The 18,606-nt window shown below is 38.1% G+C and overlaps 1 protein-coding gene across 10 annotated transcripts in view; it reads right to left on the reverse strand.

Annotated features, from left to right (window-relative positions):
• SOX5 (SRY-box transcription factor 5) overlaps positions 1-18,606 on the reverse strand; it is a 1,162,090-nt gene that overhangs the window by 30,637 nt on the left and 1,112,847 nt on the right. For all 10 annotated transcript variants that reach the window (XM_055571976.1, XM_055571993.1, XM_055571999.1 and 7 more), the window contains one exon: positions 11,936-12,081. In XM_055571976.1, the coding sequence (XP_055427951.1) occupies positions 11,936-12,081 (146 nt within the window). The remainder of the gene's footprint in view (positions 1-11,935; positions 12,082-18,606) is intronic.

The following is an 18,606-nucleotide window of genomic DNA, read 5'->3' on the forward strand; positions in this document are numbered from 1 at the left end:
AAAGGTCTATAAATATCTTTTGGTTTAGTCATCTCAAAAAAATGCCTTATTGAATCCTGATTTTTTCCCTTCCAAATTCAGAGATTCCTATTGTGAAGAAAATAATAAATGAGAACCCAAATTTTGTTTCCACAATCTAATTTAATTTTGTGAACTTTGGAAGCCAGCTTCATGATATGTCCCTTAAAGTATAATCCTTGCTGAATTTCATAGAAACTTAGTTTCATCAGGAAATCTGATCAAAGTGAACTGTATTGGCAGATCAAGTTTTCTTAAGAAGTATTATGAAACTGAAGGTAGATGGAATTATTTTGAAGGAAATACACAGCTTCTATGAATTCAAATCTTAATCTGAATTAATACATTTCCAAGACAGAAAAATGACTTGTGGGTAAAATTGATGAATCCCTATTTATAATTTTTAAAGAACTGATTGTAAAGTGGGAGAAATATCAGAAAATGGAATATAAAGAACTAATTCTGATTTTCATGAATAAAGAGAAAAACTGAAGAACAATGACCTGAGCACTTAATGAATGTTCTGGAAAAGACAGAGCTGATTGTTATAGATTCGTTCAGGGCGCTTCGTAGAGGAGGTGGTGACAAGAAGCTAATACAAATTTACTAAGAAAAAGTATGTTATAATGGTCTAATTTCTTTTTCTACAAAAATTGGAAAACAGACTAGGGAAGCTCATGGCCATAGTCTTTTGGAGTTCAGCTCAGCTTTGGGTTATGTTCCTATCAATATATTTGTTGTCTTCATGGAGAAAGTGCATAGGGCCTTAAAAGAGACAGTTGAAGAGGAGATCAACAATCTCTGTCTTTACATATCTTAAGAAACTCCAGGTTTATGAAGAACCAAGACCTGTTGTTTGTGAAAAAGAGACAGGATTTGGCCATATAAAGCAACAGAATACTGACCAATGGTTGTAAGTTACCAAGTGAAAGTGTATGAACCACTGAAGAAGGAGTTATATTAAAAAAGATGTCTATTCCTTAAGTGGGCTGTCTTAGGATGCAGAAATTTTCACCTCCCTGGAGGTTTTCAAATATTGGCCATATGCCTGCCTGCCTGGCAATTCAACATCAGATAATAGGTTGCATTAAAGGCCCTTTTCACTTTCTTTCAATTCTATGTTCCACTTGACTGGAATTGCTCAAATAAAACTAAAATATTTTGATAAATATATAAAGATATACATGTTTCTCTATCTATGATGATAATTTCCTCAGAAGCTGTTAATTAGTTTCAAAATGTAAAGGCACTCCATTTATAGTTGAGAATGCTATAGTCATTTTCTTAAATTCAAGGAAGATACTTCAAATTATGAAACAAAAGCTAAAAAAGATATGATTATGGAAATAAATTTTGTGAAAGGACTGTCCAACAATACTCAGATTTACATACTTAGGTACATGGTGAAGGACACAGTCTTCTGTCCAAATTCAACATTCCTGCCATGTAGAGGAAGAACTCACTGAGTGTGGAGGTGTAACGCACAGAAAAGCAAACTCAAAGGAATCCGTAAGAAACATATCATTCACAAAGAGGGTATATATGAATAATATCATGGTAAAATACTGGTCCTTGGTTACATGTCCCAGGGGTGATTATGGTTTGTACATGTGGAAAGGAGAAGGAAGGAGAGGAAAAATCTAAGACCTGGGTTTCAGGTGTCAGAAGCCAGCCAAAGTCTAAAAAAAAGTGTTTATTTCAAACCATGGTAGATACAGATACTATGCACATCAAGTCAGATTTGAAGGGTTAATGTGAGAAAAATAGGAGGCCAACAAAGAAAAATAGAATTCACAACCTACACAGGATGTCTGGTAGGTGGGAGGGCTGCATAGATGTAAACACAAAGCTGGAATGAGGTCTGATGTTAATTGTTCTATAAACAATGGGTAACTCAGTTACTGAGCTACAGAATCGTATAGAACTTTTTCATTTTTCCATTTCATAGAATAAAGTTGTAAAACTGTCTGCCTTCTTATGAATATAGCCTCAGTAGCCAGTAGTTACTTCAGTTAAATAAATATAATTAGACTATTTTAAAGAGAAATGGTTTGGTTCCGAAATACAGGGTCTGACAAATAGAAACAAGCATAACAGGGTTATAGTTCACTTTTCAATTATCCATGGTAGTTTTAGAGAAAAACTTAACAGTAGAATAGATATTTAAAATCTCATTTTAATGAACAGCCAAAACTTTACATGTTTTATGAGCGCTGGTATGAGAAGCAAAATAAATAAGATTGAACATATTCTTTCTGTTTTCTGGCTCATTCTCAAAAGAAGGGGGCTGGTACATAGTGAAAAAAGGGAGACCTAGAGAAGGAACAGAAACAGGAAAAACAAAGAAATGAAGAAAAGATACAGACAGAAGCTATGGAGATGCTGGTTGCTAAAAGGATTTTTTGTGTGTGATAAATCCTCAAAAATGTACTAAATAATATACATGGCCAACATTAGGGTACAAGCCAATCAAACAGGAACTGGCTTACTTTCTTGTATGTCTTCAGCATGGTCCATTAGAAAAGAGACTGAAATTTAAACCAGAGGACCTTGTTTTAAAAACTGATCTACCACTTGAACTCCTATAATAATCTCACATCTCATTTTTTTTTACTTTTTAAAACAAAGATATGAATACTGTTGTTCTGTTTATACTATGGTACTAAACTGAAATTCAATATGAAAGCAATTGGAAAAAGGTAAGATGCAAACTAAATATATCAGTAGCCATTATTACTCCTTTATTACTTGTATACTCATAAACAAGTCTTTTTCATTTGTAAAAGAAAAGGTGCAAGTGGAAAGACTCAATGGGACCCTTTGAAATAAATGCTAAACTCAGAATATTTTCCTCATAATTTTAAATCCATATTGTTAATGTTATTTGAAATAAACAACAAGAAAACACAATATATCTACTAAGTATGAGAATAACTAAAAAACAAATGGTTCTTTGATTAGTTCAGTGCCTAATGTTGAACTGTCTTCAAGACAACTATTTAATCTTGAGGCTAAGAAAGGGAGAAAGGGAGAAGGGAAGGAAAGGCCATTCTTAGTAGACAAGGTTTTTAAAAATAACATTTCTGGTCCAACAACAAAAGTGATTCTTATTTTACTTAGAAAATTTGAAAAAAATCAGAAATGTGGGTACATACATGTAAATTTACAACCCGTCATCTTGGCATAATGATTGTTTATTCTTCTTCTGGTCTTTTATCTGTGCAACATGGAAATGTACTTTAAAAATATCTAGATTATCTCCACAGAGTGTTTTCAAATGTGCTTTTTTCAGGAATCCTATCGTGAGCCTATCCTCATATCCTTAAATGAATAGACAATTTCAATCATCAGAGAGGCCTGTGGGTGTCTATCTGAAAGCCCAATTTGGCATGCCCTGTGTGTCTCTTTTTATTGGACCATCCTGCACTAACCCCTCTACCAGAATGATGTAAAGAACACAAGACTCTCTGTTTGAAAACATGCACAGCTTTTCTAGGCTTGAAAATTAAACCATAAAAAGTTTACTGGGAGGAAAAAAAAAAAACCTTTAAAAAGCTCCTTAAAAACTCACACCATAATTGCTCCCCACCAAGCGTGGGCACTTGCTAGCTGCAAGTAGTGGCACTGTGACAAATGTAGCAAAGCTGAAAGCAGGCTATACTAAGAGAAGAAAAAGTCTTCCACTGGCCATCTGTGAAAATAAGGCATGTGGCCATTAAATGCAGAGGCTGTAAATATACACAAACTCCATGAAGCAAATGGCAAAAAAGGACTAAACTTCAAGCTCAAACAAATCAAAATGTTTAATGCATAGTTACCACTGCTGGACGAAAACAGCTCTGATCTTTGCAGTCTGCAAACTCGGCATGTATTTCAATTAAATACCCCCAAAAAGAAAAGAAAGAAAAAGAAAGAAATGAAAAGACACAGAAGAAAACCATCTGGAACAAAAGGCTATAGACAGCCTATACTCAATTTCTAGAAACAAACAGCCCCTTTAACTTGCATCAGCCTGTCGAGAATGTCGATTGGAATTATTGAAAGGCTGACATATAGAGTGATGGATGGGTGATGACAGAATACCTATTTGCCTTTTTGTCATGGTCTGTGAAAACTGGCTGCTCTGTGCTGATAATATTCACCAAGGGGTTTTCCTCTCCCCTCCTGTCCCATAAGAAGTGTTCCCTAGCTAAGACACTCAGAATTAAGAAGGTTTTATGAAAGAAAAACAAAAGAAAAGAAAACCTAAGGATCAAATGCCAACTTGCATATAAAAAGCTGGTCTAGATTTTCTAATAATCAGTTGCCTAGAAAGCAGTTCTCTATCCATTTTACATACTTATTTAGAGAGAATCCAATAACAAAAAGGCAAATATTCAATTTCAGATTTCATGTAGCTTTTAATTAAAGTTACCAAATAAATAATTACATGTAGAAATAAAAATAATATACTTTTATTTTTATAAAAACACAATCTTAATCATTCGTATTATTTTAATTTGTTCCTAAGTAAATTCTAATCAGAAGGTTTGAAAGTCAAGGGACATCTTGACAAACACCCATGCACACCCCAAGAAAAACCTCCTATTTTGTCCCAGTGTTGCAATGATCTATCTCATTCCCTCCTGAACGATTTCTCTAACATGGCTTCCTCCTTCCTCCTTCATTCAGTGGTAAGAGGAGTTTTTCCTCTTACCACTGAAATGTCTAGCTCTAATTTGACTTCTCTAATTCATTTTAGCTAAAGGCAATATTTCCAAAAGCCATCCATAAATCATTAATTAATTGTAATGCCTGCCACTGAATACAAAGGTGCGAGTTCCTCCATACTCTTTCAAAGCAAACCTGTAATTCACAATTCCTCACATGCCTTCTCCTTATCTAAGAGCAGGAGCATGTGTTAGATAATGCTCAACTAGATACACTGTGTCAGTTTCTGAAGAGTTAACACTGTTGGCCCCATCCATCAGCTGGCTAGCGAAGCATCAGGAAAGAATGATGGATGTAAAATTATTACAGGGCTGCCATCTGATACACTTACTGCCATTTGTAACTAATGCTGGGACTGACACACTTTTTTTTTCATTATTAAACATCCACATTAAGTCAACATTGGTCACTGTCATTTCGTGTTCAGCACTCTGTTAAAGGGAAAGAATAGGGTTGACAATGGCAGAAAAGAGGAGGTTGTAATGGAAGAGTTTCAAAGTGCCAGAGTAAAAAATATTAACTTTTGTTTACAAGTCCATCCATGTTGTATGTGGTAAGGCTTCTTATGAATGTGACTGACACCAAATAGAGAAACTGATTTCATTATTGAGTAATCATTATAAAATATACACCTTATTCACCAAATTTTCATGTTATTCTGTAGAAATCTGCCAAGAATTTTCACTGAATCTCAGAAGGAAAAGTAAGACACTTTCCCAGATATTCTTACTTGCAATTATTGATTAATGCATAGCATGTGCAGGTGTTTAGATTTCACGCACACTTCAGGCAATTAATGTTTGATGCATAAATTCTCTACCTTAAGACATATTTGTATGTTTATTTTTGTGAATGACATCTATTTTATATATAAGAAGTAATACAGAAGTTGGCCATAATATGTAGAAACTATGTGAATGAATATACACTCACTGACTTAACCTGGCTCCAAGCAATGTTTTCTTGTATGCATGCCCGTATGAAATTTAATTCCTTCTGAAAACACAGACAAGGTATAAGGCCCTGGGCATGTAACAGAGAAAAGCAAAGGTAGGTAGATAGATGACATCAAATGTAACCAAAACAAACCAGCTTTATTATGAAAATATTTGAGAACCTTGATTATCATTTCTATAATGTAGCTGTGGCTGACAATGGCATTTTCCTACCCAATAGTAGAGATGCCTGCTCCTTGGAAGGAAATCTATGACAAACCTAGACAGCACATTAAAAAGCAGAGACGTCTCTTTGCCGACAAAGGGCCACATAGTTAAAGCAATGGTTTTTCCTGTAGTCATATATGGATGTGAGAGTTGGACCATAATGAAGGCTGAGTGCTGAAGAACTGATGCTTCTGAATTGTGGTGCTGGAGAAGACTCCTGAGGGTTTCCTGGACAGCAAGGAGTTCAAATCAGTCAATCCTAAGGAAATCAAGCCTGAATATTGATTGGAAGGACTGATATCAAAACTGATGCTCCAATATTTTGGCCACCTGATGTGAAGAGCCAACTTTTTGGCTAGGGAAGAATGAAGGCAAAAGGAAAAAGGGGCAGCAGAGTGTGAGATGGTTAGATAGCACCACTAACTCAATGAATATGAATGTGAGCAAACTCAGGGAGGTAGTGAAGGACAGGGAAGCCTAGCCTGACTGTAGTCCATGAGGTTGTAAAGAGTTGGATACGGCTTGGCGACTGAACAACAACAACAACAAAGCCACTCTAGTCTTGCTTTTGGTCCCCACCAATATAATCTTTGATCTTAAGATATCCCTTAGATGTGAGGGTGATCTGGCTGTGACCTCTGTCACCCCACTGGTCTTCAGGGTTGACTGGGTGATCTGGCTGGCTAAATAGGTATTCCCTTTCCTGCCTCAGGGCTCCATGTGCATCCCTCCTGGAGCTGCACGCTTGGTGGAAGAAGATGACCTTCCACAATAGGGGAGGGTGCTTACTCAGGGACACACGAGAAGCTGTTCTTCCCTGCTAGAACCTCCAAACAAGCTCTCAAGGTCCACTCATAGAAGAGAGTAGGCTAATCAAGCTTCCATGACTCCAGACACACCCAAATGAGGTGCTATATGTGGCAGTCAGCCTTTCTTAAAAAAAAAAAGATATCCTTTGATTTCAGGAAGGATAAGATAAGGTCTCTAATTCAGTCCTGGAAAATAATTTGTGATCTCTCTTCCTTGACCAGTAATGTGCAAAAAACCTAGGTCTCCCCAAATGAGACATTTACAGAAGTCAGCATGAAGGGTGAAGTGAAATATCCCTATGTGAATGAAGAAGGAGCTTTAGTGAAGAGAAAACTTTTGAGTCTGCATGCCTTCAAGGGATAGTTGTAGATGCATCAAAATTTTGTGACGCTAAGGGACTGAGTGAGTGAGTGAGTGAGTGAAGTTGCTCAGTTGTGTACGACTCTTTGCGACCCCATGGACTGTAGACCACCAGGCTCCTCCCCCATGGGATTCTCCAAGCAAGAGTACTGGAGTGGGTTGCCATTTCCTTCTCCAGGGGATCTTCCTGACTCAGGGATCAAACCCGGGTCTTCTGCATTCCAGGCGGACACTTTAACCTCTGAGCCACCGGAGTCACTCCGCTAAGGGAACTTAATGCTAAGGGAACAACCTAGATAATCAGGATTTCAACCCTGACATTACTGAGCTGATGAGCTAAAGCTACCAACCTCTTACTCCTGAACTTCATTACGTGCTCCAAACTAAGCATTATTTGCTGAAGCTACGATAGTTAGATATCCTGATACTTGTCATGAAAAACTCTTCTAACAGATGTTACAGCACAGGCCATCATCTTTCTAGGACAACTACAATGGGGGTGAGGGAAGTGACAAAAGAAAGCTCTAGTGTGTTCCACATTTCAGTGCATGCCAGAGGGCTCAGTGGTAAAGAACCTACCTCCCAATGCAGGAGATACAGGTTCAATCCTTGGGTCAGGTCAGGAAGACCCCCTGGAGTAGGAAATGGTAGCCCCACTCCAGTATTCTTGCCTGGAAAATCCCATGGACAGAAGAGCCTGGTGGGCAACAGTCTATAGGGCTGCCAAGAGTCAGACGTGTCTAAGTGACTGCGTACACACAGACAAGGGCACCTTCAAATCAAGGTCAGAACCTGAATATGAAGCTGGTCAAAGCTGTGCCATTTGGGTGTTAAAAATGCAAGTAGGTGGTTTTTATAAAACAAATGTATATATATGAGGGTCTTTTGAGTCTTCCTACCTGAGAAGATGACTTATTCATCCATCACACTAATCTGTAACCGAGCTGAGTGCTAAAAGATAACATTATTTGAATATACAATCAAGCTATAATTAACCAGAGATGACAATTATAAATAACACTGTGTCCCAGAGTTTCCAAGAAACCTGACATACACAGTTCTTGGGTATGTTGAAACACTTCCAAGAAAAGTAAAGAAATGAAAAATCTCTTAGAAGTCTTCAATTAAAATGTGTTTCAGTACAAACGACTTTCATTATGTGTTTTGGTACATATGACTGGAAAACATTTGTCCCTCTCTTCACACCTCTAATTGTTTTCACTGCCCAATTACAGCTTTTCAGAATTAAGACATTCTAGCTAAGACAAGCATGTTGGTCATTTGAAATGTGAAGAAAAGTTGAAGTGTATAAGACTTGTGTACCCTAGAAAACAGATCTCTGTTATAGGTTTCCAATTATCTGGATCTTGGGTCATGCCAGCTCCTTCTATCTTTCTCTCTCTTTCTTCCCCACTTCTTACATTTATGTCACATACTTTCAGGATTTAGGAAGTCGGGAGGATTGTTAGAGAAAAAATGTCATCCTTTTAGGAGGAGAAGAGGAATTTATTTATTTATTTAGGAGGAGAAGAGAAAATTTTATATATATATATAAATAAATTAAATAAAATAAATTAAATAAATAAAATAAAATAAATTAATTATTTATTTATTTAGGAGGAGAAGAGGAAATTATATATATATTTATTCCTTTATTCCTTTATTTTATTTATTGCCTTTATTCCTTTTGTTAGGATCTGTGAGGCAAAATTTCAAGCCAACTACTGATCTAACTATATACTTTGGCCATGGATAAAGTTGGACTATTATAACAACCTACTAAAAAGGTAGGTATTAAAAAATGATGACACCATATGTCTAGTGATGCTGCTTCATGTGGAAAAACAAGCAGCCACTTTTGTTGAGTCAGGTATATAAGTGATTTGATATGCTCAGCAACATGGGGTCGTAATTCAGTTCCTTTAGGAATTTACCCACATAAACATGCCGTGATTAACAATCAAAATCATAATTTGATCTAAACTGTAAGCTCTGTAATAGGCAGAGAACATATTTTCTTGTTTTCAATACAAGTACATAGCAGCACTGTCCCTGATACATATGGGCCCTAATGTTGAATAATGACTAATTAAAAGATATAAATTTGACATTATTTCATTCCCATGAGTTGCAAGACATAGATTGATGATTAATTTTGTAGAAATGTCAGCTAAGCCAGTTCAACAGGAAAAGACAACCACAGTAATTCCTGCTTCTAAGAGATCTTCAGTCTCAAGTGTCAAAGGATGAACTAATTTGAATTCTCCAGCTGAAAAGGTTTTACTTACACATTACAAGTGTTTGCCAGACTACTGCAATAATGGATTTTTATATTTTCATATTTTACAGTTACATGATGCAATTTCATTTTTTTAGATTTTCACTTAAAAATCCATAAAAATATAAGATCATAGTTGAAGATGTAACTCAATTGCATTTGATAGGGCATGGTGAAGAGATTCAGGAGCATAAACTTCTTGAGGATGAAGATATCTTAATTGGCCAACAGATTCTGGCAGGTATTACTTCAAGAATATTTTTTTTTAAGTTACTATAATTCTGTAAAAGAGAAAGGAAAATTGAAAGGAGTCGTTTTCAACAGAGGCAACTCACTCATGCAGCTCAAATAGGAGATGCTGACCAGAGAAATAAAACAAAGTCTGATTGTGGAAGTAGAAGATGAAGTGGAAATAAGGTTCCGAACAATGAACACTATGGAATAAAATGAATGCAGATGGTTCCACTCCTGTTACTTAATCAAAAGGCTGAGCAGAGTCACTGGAGCCGGCATGAAGTCATGTGTTAGAACAACAGCTGATCTGTATTAGAGAAGATTAACTCACAGTGCCATGGTGGAAGGCCCAGGATTATTTTATGTACTTCCATTGCCTTACAAGCCGTCAGCACAATTATTGCCCTCCGATGTGAATGACTGATCTGTAACCACAGCTAAACAGCATGCTGCTTAGGGGCCTAGGAGCTTCATGAAGATGAATTTCCATACCATCAAAGTGCTTTTAATGGGTTCCCTGATCCAACCACAAGGCCTGTTTTGCAAGTATATAGAACTCTGGATGAAGGCTTCCTGTCCAAAAGGATTTGGTCGGTTGTCACTTGACAATTCCCAGCCAGCACAGGGGAGGAGAGGGGGGAGATAGGTAGAGTTGTCTCTGCTTTGGAGGATTAAAAAAAAAAAAAAAGGGTACAGATGCTGGCTGAATGCAACCAACTGCTGTATCCACAGCTGAATTCAATGCGCTTAACAAATAACGGCAATTTAGCTATGCTTGCGAGGAATAGCTTGAGTCACTTTGCATTAGCATCTGGCTGAGTGTTAAACTCATTTCTACATGGGGTGCAGAGAAAAGGAATTTCTGTTCAAGCATCCTTTCAAGAATGTTTAAGTATTTGAATATAAATTCCTTTATGCTTGCTATCATTCCTTCTTTAGTTGTCACTTCGTTTTCCCCCTTCCCTTCTGGTGCTTAGTTAGAAAATTTTTGTGTCCTTCGAGCTGCACCAGTGTTGCTCTTCTTAGGATGTGAGACTGCCAGGGAGGAACACTTGACCATGCTTGGCTCTCCCCTCTAGGAACAACAGAACTGAAATCATGTCTCCATCTTTCTGACCCATGGTCAGGTCAGAAGTACAGAAGTACATAACTTCAAGCATTCTATAGTAATATAACATATTACATTTGCTGAATAAAACACAATGTAGCTTAGACAAAATAGTTTGAAATTACTGTAGCCCAGATAAAGTACACTTGGGGCAGGATCACACCTTCATTCACTATGCAAATTGCTAGCTTCTATATCCCTGGATTGGGAAGATCCCCTGGAGAAGGGAATGGCAACCCACCCCAGTATTCTTGCCTAGAGAATCCCATGGACAGAGGAGCCTGGAGGGCTACAGTCCATTGGGTGGCAAAGAGTTGGACACGACTGAGTGACATTTTCACTTTCACTTAGAGATTATACTTAAAATTCCATAGAAAACCTGGGAAATCGGAAAGTTATCCAAATGAGCAACCTGTCCATTCTGGATGATGCCGTTTGACTCATAAGCTTCCTTCAGTTATTACTAAGTAGCTGATTGTTTTTTCTCTTATATACTGTATTTAGCTACTGGATTTTGAGAAAAAGGGGATTCAATGACACTTTAAAATTTGAATTAAAAATACCAAATATGACCAAAGGAAGTATAATCACTTCAAACCTTCTATAGTAACATATTATTTTTTCTGAATTAAATACAATGTAGCTTAGGCAAAATAGTTTGAAATTATTATAGCACAGATAAATTCAGAAGTTTCACTGGGCTTAAGTATAATAACAGGTATACTAAGACTGTTCCCATTTTAAAGAAAAAACTTTGTTTTACAATCAAGTCAAAATTTCCAATTGTGCAGTCACTTACAACGTGACAGTGCTTCATGCTAGAAACATGTTATGACAAGCTCAGGCTCTTAGATACTTAGACCTCGAGCATGGGTATCATCCAAGCTTATGCTGATTAAAGAAGATTCAGCATTTTCAAATCCAGCTCATCCCCAAATACAAGTTGAGCATCTCTGTAAAGCAAAACTTTCACTTAGACCCAGATATTTCAAATGCCACTCTATTTTAATACAAAGTGATGGCAGAAGAGGGGATAGTAATTGTCAATAAGGTTCAGACGGATAGAAGAGAATTATAACCCTTCTCATTTCCAGATGGTTTTGATTAGGATGGGCATGAAGAATTCTGAACCGATCAAGGGAAAGAGGGAGGGAGAATAGTCATTCTGAGGATGGTGAGAAAAGAAAAAGATAAAGAAGACATTCAAGCAATTTAAGTATTTTTGGAAAGCCAACCATTATTTTAGGAACTCACCTTTTCTGTCCGGCAGTTATTGAGACCTAGACTATTCACAACAGCCACCTTCCCATCAAGCACCTGCTGTTCCCGCCGGAGCTGCTCCTTCATCTGCCGAGCTTCTTGGATTGCCTTGGTGACAGCATCATGGTCATTTAAATAACCTGAAGATGTAACAGAACGAAGGATATGTTTTGCACAAATGTATAGATGGGTTAACCTTCCACCATAAAAATCACTTCTTTTTTGGGAGTGGCTAGTGTCTGGCATATACTAATTTTTCAATGGAATCAGTCTGAGATGAATGAATGAATGAATAATTGATGATGACTGATTCACACAATTACATCAACATGGTGCCAAACATCTGTTACCAAAACGTAATATTTAAGTGAAATACAGCTGGTTTCACATGTTTGAAAAGATGTTTAAAACATAATCTTTAAATAAACTTTTTTAGTCACCTGAGTATCTTGTAGTGCAAAAATACAACCTATCTTTAATATTTTTTTCCCTTTGAGGATCATTTGAATGTTACCAGAGAATACAAGTATTGATAATTATCACTGTTATTTACTGATACTCTCATAGTATTAGAAATGTCAATTTAGAGTTTGAGTATGACCACCTCATGTGAAGAATTGACTCACTGGAAAAGACTCTGATGCTGGGAGGGATTGGGGGCAGGAGGAAAAGGGGAAGACAGAGGATGAGATGGCTGGATGGCGTCACCGACTTGATGGACGTAGGTTTGTGTCAACTCTGGAAGATGGTGATGGACAGGGAGGCCTGGCGTGCTGCGATTCATGGGGTCGCAAAGAGTCGGACATGACTGAGCGACTGAACTGAACTGATGACACTATTAGGTTTGTCATATACAGAAGGAACAAATCACTATTAACTGACTCACAGAAGGAACAAATCACTATTAACTGACTCTGGAAGAAGAGCATTCTCCCCCTTGCATCCATCCATGGTGAAATAGACCATAGATGGCAGTGGCTTGTGACAGATACAGACTTGCGGTGATGAAGAGGCTAAATTTCAAGCACAAAATGTAACTGAGCACCTGTAATTGTTGGATAAGAAATGGTGGCTACTGGGTAACTATAATCACACTTAATTCACCACTCTTAATAGGATGGTCAAATGACCAACTTATGTCTGCAACTCCACAATCCACAGTAAAAAAAAAAAAAAAAAAAAAAAGCCAAGCTATGTCTTTTAAAGAATAACAGGTGTAAGGAGAAAGGCTAATTTTAATTTTTATTTTAACACTGGTCATTTAATTTGATGCACACTATGCTGATAATCTGCACGATTTTAGGGGAGAATAGTGAGGGAAAGGGATCATTTTGCAAATATTGAAAGGACAGCTAATATATCATCTTTCACTGTCCCTATCTTTTAACTAGGTCATAAAATGGCATAAACTGAATCTATAATATGAAATTGCCCAGAAAAGGGACTTGTTTGTGACATGAGGCTAAATCTAACCAGATCCATTGGTGAATTGTGACAGATGGAGGGACTGTGAGACAGAAGGCAGGCACTAATCACACATAAAATGACCGGCTTGCCTCAACATGTTCCATGGATTCCAGCAAACTTTACACCCTAATCCATTTTTAGAACAAAAAACATCTGGGCCATAAATCCTCTAATCTGCCAAAACACGCTATTAAATCCCCTGATTTGTTGAAAAACACTAAGATTAAAGAAAGGAAATATAAAATGGCTAACTGCCGTGTTAGGAAAGTGTTATTAATACTCTTTCTTTGTCTCAATTATGAATGTTCTGGTACTAAAGAGCCTTGTCTAATCATGTCAGATTACACATCCTCGTTATATTACTAGACTCTTCTATCTGATCTGCTGATTGCCAAAAAAACCTAGAATACTTTCGTGCTGCTTAAACATTTCTATTGAAGAAGCTGATGTCAGATTAGCACAGTGCTTTGGTGCTGGAAGGCTTCTAAATGTGGCATGTCTTTTTCCCTTTATTATGTACAGACTGAGCATTGTCCTCTGATCTTGAGGCAGAAAGAGAAGTTCCAGGGTAGGCAACAGAAAGGGGAGCCTTGAGATACTATCTATTTTGCTTTTCTGAGCTCAATTTATTGGAACGTATTCAAAAAAACAACACATCCTTGCTCATTACAAATACAATATGAATAAAAAACAACTAGTTAGATCTAGGTCAGATTAACCTTTAGGGTTAACATGTACTTTAACTTATGGTCGTTTTTAACCTTCTAGCATCCTCAGCACCCTGACTTGATACTTAAATATTATCTCTAACTCATTGTGTTCACAAACACTACTCAAGAATGAAAAGCTGCTCTTATGTGACAGGGATGTTTTTGGAATATGTTAGTTTTAGCAAAAGATCTTAAGAAGGTCAGCCTGATTTCCCTATTCTCTAAACCCTGGCTCAGATGGTAAAGAATCTGCCTGCAATGCTGGAGACCTGAGATCGATCTCTGGGTTGCAAAGATCCCCATGGAAAGGGAATGGCAACTCACTCCAGAATTCTAGCCTGGAGAATTTCATAGACAGAAGAGCCTAGTAGGCTACAGTTTATTGGGTCACAGAGAGTCAGACGCGACTGAGCGACCAACACTTTACTTCTGTTTATGCATGGCTTGATACCAGGGTACCAAGCATTTTTGTAATCCATTTAGCTTCTCCAGAGCACAAATGTATTGGAAATGGTTCGGGACATGGCACTGAGTCAAAGTATGAATTCTTTATGCTTTTTAGGCACTGCCAAGATAACACTGTGCAGGAGAAATTATTAATATATATGCAGAAAGGATGAAAATTATTTTGGGGGTGCATAACTGATAAACATATACATATGTTCTGCAATGGCTATTTCCAGTGTGAGGTGTGCATGGGTGTGCAGGTAGATATAGGTGATCACTTTAAAAGAAATATTCTTGCTTTCAGAGACTTGAGCTTTAGTTAAAATGCTACATGAAATTCTAATGTGTATCTGCTGTGTTAAACCAAAAAGTTGTTTATATATTACAGAGTTGAATCATAACAGGATTGTTTGCTGATTCTTTATCTTTTGTTCTCATCACAGTCACCTACTTCCCAGTCTTGCTGGTTTCTTCTCTCAGTAAAAGACCTCATCTCTAACTCTGGAAGACCAATAAGGCTGAACTCTCACCTTCATGCCCCACCCAGACTCCTATCCCAGGCCAGCTTCAAATCTATCACCAATTGTACCCATTGCCTCTTTCTGTTTCAATGAAAAATCAAGGCAAATCCCCTAAACTCACACTTTAGATTTCTATACCTCTCTACTGGTTATTCTCTTTCACATTTCCATCATCCACTTCGACTTCTCTACTATTGCTACCAGCTCCACTTGAAAGTACCTAAGACTCTCCTTCTGAAACAAGCAAATAAATTTTCTCAATTTTGTGTTGCCCTCTCTTTCCAATCCTGTTTCTTTACCCTCCAAACCAAATTTCTCAAGATTCATAGCATATTCTCTCATTCCTACCTCCCTTCGCGATCTCACTATACTCTTGTTTCCACTGCCCTTGCTCTTTCAGACGCCAAACCCAAGGGACACCTTCCATTCATGGCAGAAACAGCACTGGCAATCCCCTTGTTACTGAAACTCTTTCCTTCCCTGTTTCTCATCACAGCACTGGATCCTCATCTCAATTACTCCATCCTCATATCCTTGACTGAGATCTTTCTTCATCTGCTCCTTAAATTTGGTCCAGGATTTCAATCACCAGAATATAATTTGTGCTTTGGAGTTGGATAAAACTGAACCGTACTACTTACTTGCTACAATGAAGTATACACATTGTTTTACCTTTCTAAGTCTCAGTGGCCTTACTGGTTAAATGGAATGACCTCACTAGATAATATGGCTTTGTGAAGATTAAATGAGTTAATATGGTCTATTAGCATAAATAAATGGTCCATGAAAGTTATTCAGTAACTGTCAGTTAAGTTACAGAATGGCATAGTGAAACAGGTAAAACTTGGGCATTGGATTCACATGGATCCAGGTTTCTACTTCTTGGAAGTGTGATATTTGCCAAATTATAACACTTAATTTCACTGAGTTTCCATTTCTCTCAACTGAAAATGAACATAAGGCTAACGGAGGAATCAAATGAAATAACACGTGAAGGAGTAGATAACATTTGGTACACCTGAGGAGGCAGGAGAAAAATGTTCTTGTATTTTTTTCCTCTCTCATTTTTCCCTATATGCTCATCCTTAGCAGTCCTGTTGCACAGCTTTGACCACTATGATAAAATCTGTGAGGTGATATTCTTTGTTGTTGGTACCGAGGTTCAGTGAGATATGGAGTCACCCATTAGAGTTCAAGAGACCCCAAATGATCACTTGATACATTTTATTCTGCCTTCATTATATACTTGAGCAGTAAGTGCATCTCAAGACAGGATCAGAAGGAAGGGTAAGTGTTTAGGAGAGGTTTGGTAAGCTTCTTATGAGGAAAATGGGAGGGCAAAGACCAATATGGCTTCCAGGTAGCACCTCAAATGACATTTGGGAAATGCAGGTTAGGAATCATTAATGTAAGAAAGGTGTGAGAGTCTGTGACCGTGTTACACTTACAACAGTTTGATTTTTCATACCTTGGAGTTCCTTCTTAACCACAACCACCAACGAAATTCTCAAAATTAAAAAGGTACCTATTATATATTTTTGGGGCTTCCCTGGTGGCTCAGCGGTAAAGAAACCTCCTGCAATACAGGGGACCTGGGTTTGATCCCTGGGTTAGGAAGATCCCCTGGAAGAGTAAATGGCTACCCACTCCAGTATTCTTGCTTAGAGAATTCCATGGACAGAGGATCCTGGCGGGCTACAATCCATGGGGTCGCAAAGAGTTGGACATGACTGAGTGTATACACATACATTATATATTTTAAGGGGCCAAAAGGAGGGACTAACTGGAAAGTCCAATCTAGAGGGGATAAAATCTAAACAGAAAGAGTGAATGAATGGCTGTTCCACAAGGGAAGAGCCTGTTAAAAGGTAGAAGGAAAAACAGCAAACCACTTGTAATGGGTTGAATTGTGTCTCTCAAAAAGATAGTCTGTGTCCTAACCCCTGGTATTGGTGAATGGCATCCTTATCTGGAAATTGAGTCTCTGCAGATGTGTAAATTAAGGATCTTGAAGTGAGATCACGCTGGATTTATGATGGGCCTTAAATTCAATGATTTGTGTTCTTCTAAGGGAAAGGAGGGAAAGATTTGACATACAGACTCAGGGAAGGAGGTTACAGGAGCATGGAGGCAGACACTGGAGCTATGTATCTATAAGTCAAGGAACGCCAAGGGCTGTTGAGGCCTCTAGGAGCTGGGTTGTTGTTCAGTTGCTCAGTGGTGTTTGACTCTTTGTGACCCCATGGACTGCAGCAAGCCAGGCTTCCCTGTCCTTCACCATCTCCCAGAGTTTGCTCAAACTCATGTCCATTGAATCTGTGATGCCATCCAACCATCTTGTCCTCTGTTGACCCCTTCTCCTCCTGCCTTCAATCTTTCCCAGTGTTAGGGTCTTTTCCAATGAATCAACTCTTCACATCAGGTAGCCAAAGTATTGGAGCTTCAGCTTCAGCATCAGTCCTTCCAATGAATATTCAGGACTGACTTCCTTTAGGATTGACTGGTTTGATCTCCTTGCAGTCCAAGGGACTCTCAAGAGTCTTCTCCAAGACAAGTTCAAAAGCATCAAATTCTTTGGTGCTCAGCATTCTTCATGGTCCAACTCTTACATCCATACATGACTACTGGAAAAATACATAACTTTGACTAGATGGACCTTTGTTGGCAAATTAATGTCTCTGCTTTTAATATGTTGTCTAGGTTTGCCATAGTTTTTCTTCCAAGGAGCAAACATCTTTTAATTTCATGGCTGCAGTCACCACCTGCAGTGGTTTTGGAGCCCTAGAGCTGCGAGAGGAGTAGAATAGATTTTTTCTCCGTGCCTCCTGAGGAACTAAGCCTGCTGATTCCCTGACTCTGGATTTCCTTCTAGCTTCCAAATAGTGAGACCCAGTTTATGGTAATTTTTCGTGACAGCCTTCCAAACCAATATATGGTAATTAGTCTTAAGGAAGCACCTAAGACTCAAGGGATGATCCCAAAGACTGTAAAGTATCTACTGCCTGTCTCAAACCTTTCCTGATTTCCAGCCATACAGGTCTGTCTGCCAAGCTTCTCTACTGGACTGTCCATGCAGCATGTCTAGCATGGACTTTATCATCTTCCTATCACCTCACTCTGTTCTTCCTACATTCCATGTCCCTTTCCAGTTGCGCATCCAGTCACTTGGGAGCCATCTAAGATACCTCCTTCAGTTCATATGTACAAAACACAAGACAACCAGTGTCTGGGGTTATGCCTCCTCCTCAGCTCTCAAGTGTGCTTTTTCTCCATCCCTACTGGCTCCTGCTTTCGCTGAAGCCACCTCTTATCTCACTTGGGCTAATGTTTTTACCTCTTAACTGGTTTCCCTCTTTAAGCATACACCCCTTGAATCTCTCTCCTACTCTGCTTCCAGCTGAAGCATTCCAATATCTTCCAAAAAAGGAAATTTGAATCACTTCAGTTTACCCAATTAAAAACTCAACTCTTGCTTTCCTGGTAGCTCAGCTGTTAAAGAATCTGCCTGCAATGCAGGAGA

The sequence above is a fragment of the Bubalus kerabau genome, chromosome 1 (genome assembly GCF_029407905.1).
Source record: "Bubalus kerabau isolate K-KA32 ecotype Philippines breed swamp buffalo chromosome 1, PCC_UOA_SB_1v2, whole genome shotgun sequence".
Lineage (NCBI taxonomy): Eukaryota > Metazoa > Chordata > Mammalia > Artiodactyla > Bovidae > Bubalus > Bubalus kerabau.